The 17,518-nt window shown below is 41.4% G+C and overlaps 1 protein-coding gene across 2 annotated transcripts in view; it reads left to right on the top strand.

The window, feature by feature from the left end:
- WASHC5 (WASH complex subunit 5) overlaps positions 1 to 16,530 on the top strand; it is a 41,936-nt gene extending 25,406 nt beyond the window's left edge. For both annotated transcript variants that reach the window (XM_070940332.1, XM_070940334.1), the window contains 9 exons: positions 1,269 to 1,431; positions 1,706 to 1,808; positions 3,505 to 3,584; positions 4,959 to 5,062; positions 7,454 to 7,583; positions 9,537 to 9,633; positions 10,415 to 10,568; positions 13,865 to 13,952; positions 14,690 to 16,530. In XM_070940332.1, the coding sequence (XP_070796433.1) occupies positions 1,269 to 1,431; positions 1,706 to 1,808; positions 3,505 to 3,584; positions 4,959 to 5,062; positions 7,454 to 7,583; positions 9,537 to 9,633; positions 10,415 to 10,568; positions 13,865 to 13,952; positions 14,690 to 14,746 (976 nt within the window). In that variant the 3' untranslated portion in view covers positions 14,747 to 16,530. The remainder of the gene's footprint in view (positions 1 to 1,268; positions 1,432 to 1,705; positions 1,809 to 3,504; positions 3,585 to 4,958; positions 5,063 to 7,453; positions 7,584 to 9,536; positions 9,634 to 10,414; positions 10,569 to 13,864; positions 13,953 to 14,689) is intronic.
- Positions 16,531 to 17,518: the final 988 nt, after the last annotated feature.

Genomic DNA, 17,518 nt, shown 5'->3' on the forward strand with positions numbered 1-17,518 from the left:
TGCATATTGCATATAGAAAATGGGCTTTTTCCTGACATCTTCATATACTGTATGACCAGCAGGACTGGGTTAAAACGGACAAAAGTTTCATAAAGCTCCTACCCCTTAATCTCTTACAGAGTCTTCCTTTCCTTCTCCCTCTCTTTCTTCCCTCCTCCTTCTTTCCTTTTCCTTTCCTTCCTCCTCCTCCTCCTTTCCTTTCCCATCTCCTTGCTCTTCTTGCCTCTCCTTTTCTCTTCCTCCCCATTCCAATTTTTTTCCTCCTTTTTCTTTCCCTCCCCCTTCCTCCTCCTCCTTTCTCCTCCTCCCTCTCCCCTCCCTTTCCCCCTTCTTCCTGAATTAGTCAAAAACTCAAAACTATTATCTCATTCCAACCTGGCACAAGTTTTAGCTGATCAGCTGACAGACTGATCCTCGGTATGAAAAATTGCATAATTTATTGATTTAATTTGATGTGTATGCCGCCCTACCTCCATAGGACTCAGGGCGGCTCACAACAATTAAAATCAAACCAGATAAAAACATATTAAAATACAAATTAAACGTATGTTAAAACTCATTAAAATAATCAAACCCCATCAGTCCAGGCTGGGCGATTTAAACAGCCATGTCTTTAGTTCGCGGCGGAAGGTGCGAAGGTCAGGGGCCAACCGGAGCCCCAGGGGGAGTTGATTCCAAAGGGTGGGCGCACCCACAGAGAAAGCTCTACCTCTGGGGGCCACCAGCCGACATTGTCTAGCCGACGGCACCCTGAGTAGGCCCTCCCTGTGAGAACGCACCGGGCGATGGGAAGCTGTTGCTGGAGCCTTGGTAGTACAGTGGTTTAAAGCATCCTGTTATTAAGACCAGCTGGCTGCAATTACTGCAGGTTCGAATCTCGCCAGGCTCAAGGTTGACTCAGCCTTCCATCCTTTCTAAGGTAGGTAAATTGAGGACCTAGTTGTGGGGGCAATAAGCTGACTTTGTATAAATATACAAAAAGGATGAAGGCTATTGCTTAGCACATTGTAAGCCGCCCTGAGTCTCCGGAGAAGGGTGTGTGTGTGTGTGTATATATATATATATATATATATATATATATCTATTCTCCTGGGCCTAAGCCATTTAATTTAATGAGTCTACGTTGTACTATTGCAGATCTTCTTATTTCTTGTCTGTCCAACTTTTTTCGATATCTGATTGCTTAAAGATTGTTCACCCTTGCCAACCTGGTCACAGATAAGATCCTTCAGTGGCGGCTTCTTACCTTTTTACCTGTTTCCCATCAGGTCTGCCTGCTATATTGACCAACTTAACACCTGGTATGATATGAAAACTCACCAGGAAGTCTCCAATAGTCGCTTGTTGGCCGAGATCCAGAACACTTTGGGTACCTTTGGTCTTAACGGGTTAGACCGTCTTCTCTGCTTCATGATTGTCAAAGAGTTGCAGGTAACCAGGCCCTAGCTCTGCTCCAGTTCACAAATCAAGTCTTTCTCAACTTTGACAGCTTTAAGATGTGTGGACCTCAACTCCCAAAATTCCCCAGCCCGCATTTCTTTGGAGGTCCGTACATTTTAATGTTGTCAAAGTTGAAAAAACACAGCTGCAAGCAAGATCCTGGGTTCCATTCTAGATTATTCATGCCATACGAAACACAGTATGTGCAACCTCAGTGGACTTTTCTGCAGAATATCCCAACGCGTCTCTTTTCTTTTCTCTCTAGAATTTCCTCATCATGTTTCAGAAAATAGTGCTGCGCGATAAAGGGGTCCATGAAGCACTGAAGTCTCTCATGAGGAGTGTCAGCCCCCTGAAAGGACTTGTGGGTAAGTTCCTTCAAGCAGGATCCTGGGCTGGAAAATGCCCAGGATTTACCGTATTTTTTGGAGTATAAGACACACTTCCCCCCCCCCCCAAAAGAGGATGAAAATTTGGGTGTGTCTTATACACCAAATGTAGACCCACCCACCCACCTGCCCCCACCCTTTGGCCTCTGCCTCCCAGCAATTTGCCTCCTTGCACCAAACAGCCTGTTTCAGCTTCAGCACAGCCTGATTAGCACAAGCAGCTGGTTGTCGGTTGGATTGGCCTCCCAAGGATCAGCTGTTTCAGGCTGCAAGGATCGCCACTGCCACCTCCACACGCCCCATTTTTGGCCTCCACATCCCATTTTCAGCCTCTGCGCGCCCCATTTTCTGCCTATTCCGATACCCGCCACCCAGAACGGGTGGAAAATGGGGCGTGCAGAGGCTGAAAATGGGATGCGGAGGCCAAAAATGGAGTGCGCAGAGGCAGCAATAGGCTATCGTAATTCACTTTTTCCAAGGCCATTGTAACTGTCATTACATGAAAGGTCATAAGCTGAGGACTACTTTGTTAGTGACCAGTAGGAGAGCCATATTATGGGTCTATGAAAGAGTGTCATCCGGTGAGACCCTAAAAGAGAGCCTTTTCTGCTGTGGCACTTACAGATTAGCAGAGTTGGAAGGGACCTTGTGGGTCATCTAGTCCAACCCCCCGCCCAAGCAGGAGACCCTACACCATCTCTGACAAATGGCAGTCCAATCTCTTCTTGAAAGTCTCAAGTGATGAAGCTCCCACAACTTCCGAAGGCAACTTCTGTTCCATCGGTTGATTGTTCTCACTGTCAGAAAATTTCTCCTCATTTCCAGGTTGAATCTCTCCTTGATCAGTTTCCATCCATTATTCCTTGTCTGGCCTTCAGATGCTTTGGAAAATAGCTTGACCCCTTCTTCTCTGTAGCAGCCCCTCAAATATTGAAACACTGCTATCTTGTCTCCACTGCTCCTACCTTGTGGAACATTGTTTCTCCCAAACTCCTGAAACCTAAATTGGTCCTCACCCTCCCAGCCTTTAGGAAGGCCTCGAAGACATAGTTCTGCACCTTGCCTGGGGGTCTGGCAATGGTGGACGGCTCTTACAATGACTGTATGGGAATACTGGCTGGGGAATTCTGGAAGTTGAAGTCCACACACATCTGAAAAGTTTCCAAGCTTGAGAAATACCAGTAGTCCTCGACTTAACAACTGCAATTGAGCCCAACATTTATGTTGTTAAGTGAGACATTTGTTGAGTGACCTTTGCCCCATTTTACAACCTTTCTTGCCACAGTCATTAAGTGAAACATTGAAGTTGATAAGTTAGTAACCCGGTTGTGAAGTGAATCTGGCTTCCCCATTGACTTTGCCTTCAAAAGTCGCCAAAGGGGATCACACAACCTTGAGACACAGCAACGGTCATAAGTATGAACCAGTTGCCAAGCGTCTGAATTTCAATCACATGATTATGAGGATGCTGCAAAGGTCGTAACTTTGAAAAAACGGTCATAAGTTGCATTTTTCAGTGCCGTTGTAACTTTGAACAGCCATTAAAGGAACTGTTATAAATCAAGGACTACCTGTACTGTAATTTTATGAGGTGGAGGACACAGAATAATAATCCTAAAGAGAGGGATGGGATGACACTTCTGAAACTTATTTTTCTCTCAATGTTCCGTTGCAGCCAATTGTAATAGAGTCTACTCTACAGCAATTACCAAAACACAGAAGATCTGGGCTGCCTACCTGGATACAATTATGAAGGTACTTTGGCTATATCAGTCATGAGGGAGGGAACATCTGGTGACCTTCCAGCTGAGAGAAGTTTGGGAGCTGTACTTTACCAGCAGAATCCACCTGGATCTCAAGTCTCTGAAAACTTGGATGTCCTCACAATCTCAATGTCAGGGTTCCAAGTAACGCCCCCAATGAAAGAAAACTCTGAGGCTTGAGTTCCCTTAAAATTACACTCTATTAGAGATGTCATATTGGCATATCTGGGAAAACCCAAATCTGAAAGTTTCCAGGTTTTCCCCACCCAAAGAAATGTTCAAGTCCCTGCCCAATACCCACAAGTCCATCACATGGCCCAATCAAACATCGTTCCAACTGGAGAACTGCCTCCCAGTTCCAGCCTTCCAGGTGCAGGGCAAGTTGTCCTTGACTTCTTGAGAAAGGAATGTTATTATGACTATATATATCACCCATGCTCCATACAATTCCCCCCTCCCAATTTCCCACAGTAGTAAACATAGCAGGTCTGAAGGCCTAATACAAAAGATGGCTTCCTGGCCTGACACTCTGATGCTGAAAAAGCTAAACAGAGTTGGACCTGGTTAATTTTGGGGTGGGAGGCTATCAGAAAATCCCAGGCTTTTGTCTAGATCAGGAAATTGGAAAGATATGGATATGTAGGTAAATAAAATGCAACAGCCATGTTGTTCTTTAACAGGAGGGTAAAACCTGAAGTTTTGATTGCTATAAGAAAACAACTAAGTTAGCTGAGGTTCCATTAATGTCAGAATCACATGCTGTCCTTAAGGAGACAAAGGGCTTATTTTCTTGGGAGCAATTCTCTTATAAGTTAGTTGAGTCTTCTGAATCATAACGTAGAGAATTAGGGTGCTCTTTCCTACATTACCCTTTCTTGAATGAATAGGAATTCTGGAAGTTTGTCAGAGTGTGCACAGCTTTACTACATGAGACAACCCAGGAACAATAACAGCAAACAGGTTTGTCATATAATAGTGGTTCTATCTACAAAAGAATATATACTATATATAGGTCAAGCAATCAGCAATTACAGCAGGGAAAACATGGTGAGAGAAAGACGCCCTAACAGGGCCTCCTCTTATTATACAGGTTCTTAAAGGGATAACAGCCAAAAACCTTGCTGACTCATTCCTATCATTGCAGCAGCTGGTCAGCTCTTAAATCACTACTCTGACAAAGTTGTAGGATCACTACATCTGGGATGTCTTGGGAAAATCCTCATGAGGAAAAGTTAATGGTAACTTTTCATTGGTAATCCTCAGTGTCCATATAAAAACCAGGATGTTTTAGGCAATAAATTGTACTTACTCCTATTCATTCGTTTTCATTTTGGGGGTCTTTTAATTCTCATCGTCTCCTCCCTAGGTTGGCCAGATGCAGATTTTAAGACGCCAAATAGGCAACGAACTTAACTATTCCTGCAGATTCGACTCCAAGCATTTAGCAGCTGCCCTGGAGAACCTTAACAAGTAAGACTGCAAGCTTCCTGGGGACCAGCTTGTGTCACTGGGATGGCAACAGTGACGATAATAGCTTCTCATATCCTGGGATGGTAACATAAATCATAATAGCTTTTCAAATCCACCTGCGTCAAAAGGAAACATCTACAATTTGGGATGTTCCTCTCAACCCAGAATGCTAAGCAAATTTGGGGAGAGCCATGGGTTCAAAAAAGAATAGGTTGCATCACAAAGATTGTGAAATTAGTCTCTAGTCATTTATGGATTGTGGTAGCAGGAAGCAATTATCCATTCCAATGTTTGGAATCCTGAAATCTGATCCAGATTTATGTTCATCCAAGCTAAGTGGTCCCAATTCTTTATTTGGCCCTTAATTGTAACCATGACCATCAATTTGGTTTTGAAAGAAATCCAGGCCCATTTTGGGAGGATTAAGTGTGAATGGCTATTCATCTCATTGACCCTTTCCAAGCTCCAGAATCATAAGCTTACAAATCTATAAATAGCAGCTGCTGGGGGGAAATAGAAAAGGGGGTTTATTTGTTTGGTAGTGGTTTTTTTTTTTTTTAATTTGATTTATATGCCGCCCTTCTCCGGAGACTCAGGGCGGCTTACAATGCGCTAAGCAATAGCCTTCATCCTTTTGTATATTTATACAAAGTCAGCTTATTGCCCCCACAACTGGGTCCTCAATTTACCTACCTTAGAAAGGATGGAAGGCTGAGTCAACCTTGAGCCTGGCGAGATTTGAACCTGCAGTAATTGCAGGCAGCTGGTCTTAATAACAAGGTGCTTTAGACCACTGTACTAACAAAGTTAAATTTAGTTGTGGTCTATCTCACCGTGGGGGTGCTGTAGATAGCTTATAATGGTAAAAAGGAAGAGAAATGAAAAAAACTTGTAAATAGAACATAGGTAAAATAATAGAATAATAAAATAAACCATTTGAGGGGGTTTGAGGTGAAGTCTGCCGTCAATGAAGCAGCTACTTCCAGCATAAAATTCCTTATCTGGTTCCCAGGCCTAGTTATTCCCAGGCCGTGGGTTATTTTAATGTTATATTGATTGATTGATTACATTTCTATGCCATGCATCTCCTCTACAGAGTAACTCTGGGCGTCTTACAGATTATAAAACCAAGTGAAAAAATAATTATATTGTAATAATACTAATAATGTAATTAATGTTATTAGTATTAATTACAATAACATTAACACCCTGGAACAGAGCAGAGAGTTACTAGGTTTGATATAAATATTGATAGAATTACAGAATGTAAGAGTTTGTAGGCTCTGGGAGGTCATTCGTCCAGCCTCTCCGGAGTGCAGGTCAGAATAACAGAGTTGGAAGGGATTTTAGAGATCTTCTAGTCCAGGGATCACCAACTTTTCGGACCTCGGGGACCACTAAATTCATAATTTTAAATCCCACGGACCATTAATATGATCTGCCTAATGACCATCTGGATCGGCTTGGCTAGGTGGTCATGTGACTGGGTGGGCGTGGCCAACTCAATGTCATTCATGTTGAGGGGCGCCTCGCCAGCCTCTACTCGCCCCTCCCCTCCCACCACTCCTCCCCTGCCCTCCTGGGCTTCTTAGGGCCCTAACAGGAAGCAGTTGTTGGAACTAAGCAGCTACCATGAGAAAGAATTGGCAAAACAACTGGCTCAGTTCAAATTGGATCTGACCGAGAAGGAGGCTCAGCAGAAGCACCTCACTGAGGACTACGAGCATAGGCTTTCCAAGCAGAGGGAAGACCTGCGGGAGTGCAAGGCCAGGTACCAGCACCTGGAGGCTCAGCAGGCTGAGATGGTGAGCCAGTTCCAGGCCATGATGCAGTCCCACTGGAACGAGGCCCTCCGGCTCTTTGCCACCAGCAGCACTTCCCTCCAGCTTTTGCCCAAAGCCCTGCACCAGGAGGCTGAAACAGACCCCAAGTCAGAATTTCTCCCCGCCTCCGACCCGCACAAAAAAAACCCAAAGTGGGAGACACTCTGCAGCAACACAAACGTTCATTGCACATATCTGTCCCAGGGCCCGTAGTTTGAAGATCCCTGATTTAGTGCAATATAAAAAATGAAATTAATTTTTCTGCGGACCACCAAAATTTTCTCGCGGACCACCAGTTGGTGACCACTGTTCTACTCCAAGCCGCCTGCTCAGGCAGGAGTTCCTGTACCATTTCAGATTGTCCAATTTCTTCTTGAAAACCTCCAGTGTTGGAGCACCCACAACTTCAGGCTGTTGTGGAAGGGTAGGAGGGTGAGAGTAATTGGGTGGTGAGATTGCTGTCCTCTCAAATATTTGGGCTTTAAAATTCCATTCTAATTACTGCGGGACATAGAATACCGAAATAGGTTGGTCTAAAGCTGCTCTGCTGTTCCTTTTCCTCTTGTAGAGCAATCCTGGCTGATATAGAGGCTCACTATCAAGATCCTTCTTTGCCTTGTCCCAAAGAAGATAACACCCTGCTGTATGAAATTACTGCTTACCTGGAGGCTGCTGGCATCCATAATCCACTGAATAAGGTGAGGCCATTTTCCTTATTAAGCTATCTCAGCCCTTGGTGCCATCCCAATGTGTTGCACCAATCACTGGCCTGTTTAATCAGCAGGACTTTCTAACCTATGAGACACCATCTTTACTAAGAGGCAGGGTGGAGTTGATTTAAATCAACTCAATTTAAATCATAATTTTGAAAGAGCAACTGTCATCTCTGTCCTGCAGCAGCTCTTCCTCAACCTGCTGTTGACTCACCGACAGTCCCAATATTGCAGAATATACACTCTTGTGCTTCATAACTAAGCTCTATTCCAGTGATGGCTGAGTAGGAGCCTGAGTGGCGTAGGAGGTTAATGCCTCCTAAGGCAGCATTTAACATCCAGCTGCCTGCAATTACTGCGAGTTCAATTCTCACCAGGCTCAAGGTCGACACAGCCTTCCATCCTTTCTAAGGTGGGTAAATTGAGGACCCAGTTTGTGGGGGCAATAAGCTGACTTTGTATAAATATACAAAAGTATGAAGGCTATTGCTTAGCGCATTGTAAGCCGCCCTGAGTCTCCGGAGAAGGGCGGCATATAAATCAATTTTTTTTAAAAAATGGCTAACCTTTTTGCCATCACATGCCAAAAGCGTGGGGAACGTGGGGGGGTCGCACGCACGTGTGCCCACACCCATAATTTAATGTGCCCTGCCCCCCGTGCATGTGCGCACGATCCCTCCCCCGTGCTCCCCCCACTTTTGGCACACGATGGCACGGTAGGCACTGTAGGCCTGTTTTTTGCCCTCCCCAGATTCCAGAGGCTTTCTTGGAACGGCCTTGCCCACCCCCCTGAAGGCTCTTTGGAAGCCAGAAACAGCTCGTTTCCTGACTTCCAGTGGGACCGGAAGGCCCATTTTTCGCTCTTCCCTGGGTCCAGAGTCTTTCTAGGAGCCTGGGGAGGGCAAAAACGGCCTTTCCATCCCCCCCTCCACCAGAAGCCTTCCGGAGGCCGGAAACAGCCTGTTTCCTGACTTCCCGTGGGCCCGGAAGGTTCGAAAATTAGCTGGCTGGCACACGCTTGCGCACTGGAGCTGAGTTAGGGCACTGCTCGTGTGCCCACCAATATGGCTCCACGTGCCACCTGTGGGAAACGTGCCATAGGTTCGCCATCATGGCTCTATTCCATGCTGAATAAACTAAATTATCAATGTATCTTAAATAGAAAACTATCATTAGATAATTTTTTACTCCAAAAGCATTTTATTAAAATAAATTTGATAAAAATAAAAAAAAATCCGATTTAAATTTTAAAAATCCAATTTAAATTTTAAAAATCCAATTTTTTAATTATTATTTTTTTTAATCGATTTTTATCCACCCTGCTAAAAGGTCTCCGTTCTGTTTTAACTGTGAAAAAACTATGTGAAGCAGGCAGGAAAAGAATTCATTTATTGGAAAAGGAGGCAGCAGATCTTAGATTGGAGGGGGAGAGAGATGGGGGGGAAATATTTATTTGTTTATTTGTTTAAATTTATCACCCAACCGTGCAACAACTCTGGACAGCATAGAAACAGTGGGCCAGCAATGCAAACAGAAATAGATAATGTATTTGTCATCACGTCAAGCTTTATTTCAAAAGCTCCATCCAACATTCAGAGGTTGTGGATAGAAAAGGCTTCTTTAGTTAAGGTAACTTAATTAAACAGCATCTTCAGAAAAAACTTATCTGATCCTTAACCTGATGGTCTATCCATTTTTTCAACTGTAGAACTATCCTATTATTTTCTTTTTTTAATAGATTTATTTTTCCTCCCTCTGTTCTTTTCATTGATTTAGCACAGCATAATCTTTTTCTTCAGTTCTTTTAAGTGATTTTTTTTAAAAAAAAGTTATATATGAATTTCACTGCTTTGCTGTCTAAAGCGGGGATTGTAAAATAATCTGTTTTTTTTTTAAAAAAAAATAATACATTCTTTTCTTCAAAATGTTCTTTCCCAGATCTACATTACAACAAAACGATTGCCATATTTCCCCATTGTGAATTTTCTGTTCCTGATTTCTCAGTTGCCAAAACTTCAGTACAGTAAAAACTCAGGTATAGTATAATTATTCTGCATCCTTTAACTTTAAGCGTAGGTGATTAGGAAAATATTTTCACTCTAGCAAAATTACTAGCACTCAAATTTCCTTGCAGATAGAATTGCACAGAGTTTAATTGCTCTAAATTTGTCCTATAATTCTTATGAGTTCTGGTGAGATGATCAAAGATAGTTGGAATTTTAGAGCAAAATAGAGGAACCCTAAATAAGATATAATTTGAATGACTATGAAGATTTACTTTTCCTTGGGGTATGCCTTACATTTCGATATACACATATTGAATATTTTATATATACATTTATATAGATCAATATATCAATTTATATCTATCTATCTAGTTTTATAGTTATATGCATATGGGTCTTTTGCCCATCAGGATAGATAAGTGTATATCTATAAATATATGTACATATTGTGTGTGTGTGCGTAGTTGGCTCCATCTGCTAAGAAATGGAGATGAGCACACACAAACACCTGAGTTGGATACAACTGGACAGGGGAAACCTTTCATATACAAATTCTGTTTAAATTCCTTTTTGAGGATTTTTGTCCTTGGGCAGTGAACTGTTCCTTAGATGCAACTTGCAAATATTAAGGTGGACTATAATCCAGGGTAAATACTACAAAGAGAATTCATTTCTCCACTTTTTCTCCACCATGTAACACAAATTTTCCATAGTATTTTGAATTGATGCCACCAGCTGTGTCTTCTTATGCAGCAACCTTCCCCCCAAACTATGAGGAAATGTATTAGGTTAGGTTTTGTTTTCCTTCAGGGATGGTGTGTCGAAAGCCAGCCGATCCCATTGACTGGCCACCTCTGGTGCTGGGACTCCTGACCTTGCTGAAGCAGTTTCACTCACGCTACACTGAACAATTTCTGGGTCTGATCGGTCAGTTTGTTCGCTCCACAATGGAACAGTGCACCAGGTACCAACTTTTCCTTCACAAAGCCCTCGCGCTAACTTCCCTTAGCAACACAGCAGCTGAATCAAATACATTAGGAGGATTAGATTCCCCTTCAAATGGCCATTATCCAGGAAGTTTTAATTTGAATTTCTGAGTTGAGTGTTACTCTCCATGATTAAGAAGACATGAGCTGCTCAGTAGAGGGTGGAGAACATCTGGCTTTTGGATGTTGTTAAGTTACAGCTTGCAACAATGCAAGTTGGCTAATGATTCGGGATTCTGAAAGTTGTAGCTTACTAACATTCAAAGATTATCACCTTTAAAGCGCTCCATGGCATCGGGCCTAGCTATCTTCGAGACCGCCTGCTGCTACCGACGACCTCCCATCGTCCCGTGCGCTCCCACAGAGAGGGCCTCCTCAGGGTGCCATCAGCCAATCAATGTAGGCTGGTGACCCCCAGGGGGAGGGCCTTCTCTGTGGGGGCACCTACCCTCTGGAATCAGTTGCCCCCAGAGATAAGGAGAATCCAAGACCTTAGTGCCTTCCGCCGTGCCCTTAAAACCCACTTTTTCCAGCAAACCGGGCTGGCTTAAGAAGAAATTTTAAATGTTTTAAATTGGTTTGTATTTTTAATTTTGGGCCAAATTTATATATATTTTAATTGTTTTTTAATATTTGTATTTTATGTTTTTTTAATTCTGGCTGTACACCGCCCTGAGTCCTCAGGGAGAAGGGCGGTATATAAATTTTAAATAAATAAATAAATAAATAAATAAATAAATAAATAAATAAATAAATAAATAAATAAATAAATAATTTCCCCATCTTCAATAAAATTAAAAGTTGGATCATTGGTGGCTCCCTTGTCCCTTTTCTAAAATTGTTTCCAATTCTCTTTAAACCTGTTTGAAATGTGGTCACCCAAAGAGGCACAGAACTGTACATCAATTTTGTTGTTAATTGCAAAGTCATATCCGACCCATCACAACCCCATGGACAATGTTCCTTCCAGTCCTCTACCATCCTCTGGAGCCCATTTAAGCTCACGTCTACTGCTTCAGTGACTCCATCCAGCCACCTCATTCTCTGCTGTCCCTTTCTTCTTTTGCCCTCAATCTTTCCCAACATTAGGCTCTTCTCCAGTGAGTACTTCCTTCTCATTAGATGGCCAAAGTATTTGAGTTTCATCTTCAGGATCTGGCCTTCTAAAGAGCAATCAGGGTTGATCTCCTCTAGAAGTGACCGGTTTGATCGCCTTGCAGTCCAAGGGACTTGCAGGAGTTTTCTCTAGCACCATAGTTCAAAGGCCTCAATTCTTTGGCGCTCAGCCTTTCTTATGGTCCAACTTCCACAGCCAGACATTGCAACTGGGAAAACCATAGCCTTGACTATACGTACTTTTGTTGGCAGGGTGAGGTCTCTGCTTTTTAGTATGCTGTCTAGATTTGCCATGGCTTTCCTCCCCAGGAGCAAGCGTCTTTTAATTTCTTGGCTGTAGTCCCCATCTGCGGTGATCTTGGAGCCCAGGAAAATAAAGTCTGTCACTACCTCCATTTCTTCCCCATCTATTTGCTAAGATGTACATCAATAATCCTACCCATAACGTTCCTTTTTTGTCAATGGCTAAATTCACATAATCTCAAGGCACAGTTTAGATAACAAATCACAAGCAGTATGAGTTCACATGATGTGTTAAGCTAGTCAGTCAAACTACATATTGAAAGTGTGTAAATCCTGTCCTTGACGGAACTTGTAGCACCAGCACTTTTTAAAATTCCTGTCTAGCTTAAGAGGCCTGGGATTTGTCTCCCGGTCAAATACTTACCAGCTTTCATGGTTTAATATTTTTATTGAGTTATAAGATAAAATAAGATACAAAATACGAAAGTAAATAGGAAAGCAGTGGAGAGGGAGAGGGGGAAGAGAAGTGAGGAAGGATTAGGAAAAAGAAGCATTGACTTCTGACTCTCTCCTGTTGCAGTAAAATAAGGCATTAACATCAAATCACAGCTTTTTGCTTTTTCATAATAGTATGAACAAGCCATTTCTATAAGGATCTATCAGTCTAATCGGTAAAACCCAAAATCAAAGTTTCATTCTTTTCCACTTCAAGCACAAAGTTCAGAAGCGGTCTTTATGTGGAAACAAAAGTACTTATATTCTTTTCTTTAGTCAAAATAGTCAAATTTTGCCATTTCTGCCAACTCCATCAACTTCTGCAACCATTTGTCCATGGTAGGAATCGAAGTGTCCTTCCGTTTTTGTGCATACAATAGTCTTCCTCAGGGGTGGGATTCAGCCAGTTTGGACCGGTTCTGGCAAACCGGATGTTAATTTTAATCTGGTTCACTGAACTGGTAGTTACAAGGACTGTCTGACCCTACCCACCCCGCCCCTCCCAGGAGTCTCTACGTAGCCTGTTTTGGATGTGAGATAAGTGCAGGAACCACATGGAGGCTCTGGGAGGGCGAAAAATGGGCCTATTGGAAGTCTGGAAATGGGCCCGTTTCTGGCCTCCGGAGCCTGGGGGAGGCCATTTTCGCCCTCCTGGAGGCTCAAGGAAAGCCTCAGGAGGACAAAAATCAGGCCTACCAGAAGTCCGGGAACGAGCCAATTTCTGGCCTCCAGAGCCCGGGGGAGGTTCTTTTCACCCTCCTGGAGGCTCAAGGAAAGGCTGCGGAGCCTCAGGAGGGCGAAAACACCCCCCCCCATGGTGCAGGAGGCTGAGTAGGCCATGCCCCCATGGCTACGCCCACCCAGCAACCGGGCAGTGAATCGGTTGTTAAATTTTTCAATCCCACCCCTGGTTTTGCTGCTCTCAACATATATAGTAACAAAGTTCCAAATTTTTTCTCTAAGTCTTTTTCCATTAGGCCCAAAAGAAAAAAAATCTGGTTTCACCTTTATCTTCGTTTTCAAAATTTTCTGTATTAAAATATGAATCATACTCCAATTTTATTTTTTATTTTATTTTTTTGCTTTATCACATGTCCACCATAGATGATTAAAAAGTCCCTTCTTTGCTTTTAAACTTCCAACATTCATTTGGCATACCTTTATACATATTAGATAATTTACCAGGTTTAATCCCTCTTAAAATAAGTGCTATGGGGAGATCAGACAGTCCTCAGCTAGGTTCTGTGTCTGCTGTGCTGTGACACAAAATGGCTCCATTCTAAATCATCCTTCAATTAAGCTGAACCTATATGGAGGTGAGAGGTGTTTTCCTAAAACATTGATGTGTTTTGTAGCTGGCCCATCAGAGATGTACCAAAATTAAAAACATTTTGTATTGTGGTTTTGTGCCTATTTACAGCCAGAAGGTCCCGGAAATGCCAGCAGATGTTGTGGGCGCCCTGCTTTTTTTAGAAGATTATGTTCGTTACACAAAATTACCAAGAAGGGTGAGTATAACAAGATTTTTTGAGAATGAGTCCAATGTAATGAATGGACAAAAGTACCCAGAATTTTTGCCTGTATTTCTCAGATCATCCTTAGATATGCTATGGAGCGGTGTTTCCCAAATTTGGCAACTTTTAAGATATGTGGACCTCAACTCCCAGATCATTTCCTCTAGGAAGATCATTTCTGATAATTCTGGTTTTAAAAGGCAGCCACAGCTGAGATTCCTATAAAAGAATAATTGAGCAGTTTGCTTTGCAAGTCTGGCTTGCTTGGAATTCGGACATCACACTCTGAATAACTTACTTCACCATTAATTTGGAACAAGGCTCATCTTTTTTTTTGAAAATAAAATTTGACCTGCAATGGCAAGCTTAGCCAAAACTAAATGAATTAAGTGTAGATTTGTCTTAATGATTCTTGTACAGTTGCAGTTTCCCACTTCATGCCTAAGTGCTTCTCTTCAGAAAGCCAATGTCACAAATATAGAAATAGTTTGAAACATTTGGAAATATAAAGCAAAAGATTGAGGCTGGAACTTTTTTTATATTTTACTGCACTGAAAAAAACTTGAAAATCAATATTTTTTCTCTTCCCTTTTTGCTTCTTTCTGCACTTTTCTTTCTTTCTTAGTTTTTTGTTTTATTTATATTTTACCCTACAATTAACTTTAATAAGAACATTTAAAAAGTAAAAAAAGAAATATTTAACAAGAATAATGAGCTCTTTTTTTCCTTAGGTGGTCGAGGCCCACGTGCCTAATTTCATTTTTGATGAATTTCGGACAGTTCTATGAAATATCAACTGCTGATTCTGAATGGAAACAAGAAACAAACCTCAAAAAATGACAAGGAAAAAAAGCATCTACAAATGTATGAGTTTGCTAATCACTGAATATTAATATTCTTCATAAAAATAACTGGAATCATGGCATCATAGCCAACTGATTATTAAATTCAAGCAGTGTGTATTTTGTACTTAATCTATGACATACACAATTTACAAAAATCATTTTTGAACAGCATGTGAATATGGAACAATATTTTTTGTAATGCACCTAAAAAAAATAACAGTGAAATGAATGGATTGTAAATGTTTACCTTTTTCACCAGTGCATTATTTACATAGTACCATTATGTATGTTAATGAGAATCAGAATAACAGGAGTTGGAAGGACCTTGGAGGTCTTCTAGTCCAACCTTCTGCTCAAGCAGGAGGCCTATCCCATTTTAGACAAATGGCTGTCTAGTCTCTTCTTTAAAACTTAAAATGGAGTCCCCACTAATTCTGAAGGCAAGCTGTTCCACTGATTAATTGTCCTGTCAGGAAATTTCTTCTTAATTCTAGGTTGCTTCTCTCCTTGATTAGTTTTTATCCATTGCTTCTTGTCCTGCCTACAGGTGCTTTGGAAAATGGCTTGACTCCCTCTTCTTTGGTGGCAGTCCTTAGGCATTGGAACGCTGCTGTCTTGTCTCCCCTAGTCCTTCCTTTCATAAAAGTAGACATACCCAATTCCAGCAACCGTTCTTTATGTGTTTTAGCCTCCAGTTCCCTAATCATCTTTGTTGCTCTTCTCTGCACTCTTTCTAAAGTCTCAACATCTTTTTTATATTGTGGCGACCAAAACTGGAAGCAACATTCCAAGTGTGGCCTTAACCAAGGCATTATAAAGTAATACTAACCCTTCATGTGATCTTGATTCAATCCCGTTAATAATATATACAATGTTAATATACAACTGTATACAATATACAGTTCATGAAGCTTGTATGCTAAATGTTTGATCCAAGGTTTGCTGACTTCTTGATTTATCTGATATTAGACAATGATGGTATCTTTCTCCTTGTCAAATGCCAGAAGTCACAGCAATCTTGTCATAATTCTGCTAGTCTCAGCAAGATTCCATTGTCCCCTTAGCCAAATAAACCAGCCATGCTTGTAATGGACACATACTATTCAAAGAATGTCTTAGCGGTAAGGGTGGACCACAAGACAGCATTATATTTATTCAATAAATTTTTACTTGCTAATTCTCCTGTTTGATCTTACCTAGTTACTTAAATTTCTAATTTAGCTAATGCACCATATTCCAGTTTGTTAGGTCTCTCTCATCCACAATTTGAGGTAGCCTTTTCCATATAATTACGCTGCTTCAATACTTGGACAACATAGAAGGTCAAAATAACTCCTCAATTTTGTTTGGCATAATATGAGAAACTTGGATAGTAATTATATTATTTAACATAGTAAGATACAATAACAAATTCTTGAAAACCTGTCCAACTTTCTCTCTTTCCCATCTTACATTATACAAGATCAAGGTGGGGTTAGAGTTTCTGCCTCCCATTTCTGGGCATCCAATTTGCAACCAGCACAGAATCTCAACCTTAACAGAATGTGAGAATGTAAATTAAGAGTTGCACAAAAATGATCAGAAAAGCAATTTATTATAAGTTCTGGGCTATAACAATAACAACAAGAATATAGATGTTCACCCCTCTCCCCAAAGGTCCTGTTAAAAGTTGCACACTTTAATGCAACAACAGAAATATATATATATTAAAAACTTGGGATGACTACCTGTTGTGCTACTGGTTTGTTTTTATTCTAATTGAATCCGTTTTTGTCTTGGCGCTGCCTATTCCTGGCACCCATTTAAAAAATCCCCCCCCCAAAAAAAATGGTTTTGGACCTGCCAGAAGACTATTCCCCTTCCTTCTATAATCGAATGGAAAAGAAAATGGAGACGATCCGTAGAATATGTACCAGAACTTGAAACAAAAACACAGCATATTCATGGAATATATGTTTATGTGTTACTTGACAGAAAAGCTCAACGCCAGAAAGTATCGGTGAAGAAATATACATGTAAGAGCCGCGGATGCTTTTTTAAAAATTGATTTGAGCTGACCGCCTTAGTTTCATTTATTTTATCAATGTAACAAGGCAGTGCCCTTTATACTGCCATTTTAGCTATTTCTGTTACAGTAGCTGAAAAGGGTTGTTGCATCTTTTATAAACTTTATTTGTACAAGGTAACACAGACAAATGTGTGTGTTTGTGTACGAAGCACATAACCCTGTTTATCTCAGTATACCCAATAGCTAAATCTTTCGGTCCATCATGATGCTTGACTCTCTTCCCAGAAATCCGACACAATGGAGACAGTGCCATACATAGACATCACTGCTCCCTCTGCACTAATTCCTCCTCTGCCATCCACCTTGCCATGACATGTTGCAATTCCATGTTCCATCAGCCCCAGCCATCACTTATTTATGAAAGCTCTAGTACATCTTGAGGACCATAGGTTCCCTAGTTCTAATCTAACCTCTCAAAACGAGACCGTTCTAATGAAGCCGGCAATATGAAGGCAACTAGAATTCTTTGCAGTCATCACATAAATCTTAGTATTGGCTTAGTTCTTCCTGAGGTGGTAAGCCCTGGGCTGTGTCATTTCAGGCTACAGTGGAAGCTCAGCACGCATTCCTTCATAAATAAATAAAATCCTATATTTTTTGTTAAAAAAAAAAAAAACAAATTGGAGAGAATACTTTTTCCGGTTTCT

This window comes from Pituophis catenifer, unplaced genomic scaffold (assembly GCF_029215685.1).
Source record: "Pituophis catenifer annectens isolate HBS135680 unplaced genomic scaffold, rPitCat1.0.hap2 SCAF_3, whole genome shotgun sequence".
NCBI lineage: Eukaryota > Metazoa > Chordata > Lepidosauria > Squamata > Colubridae > Pituophis > Pituophis catenifer.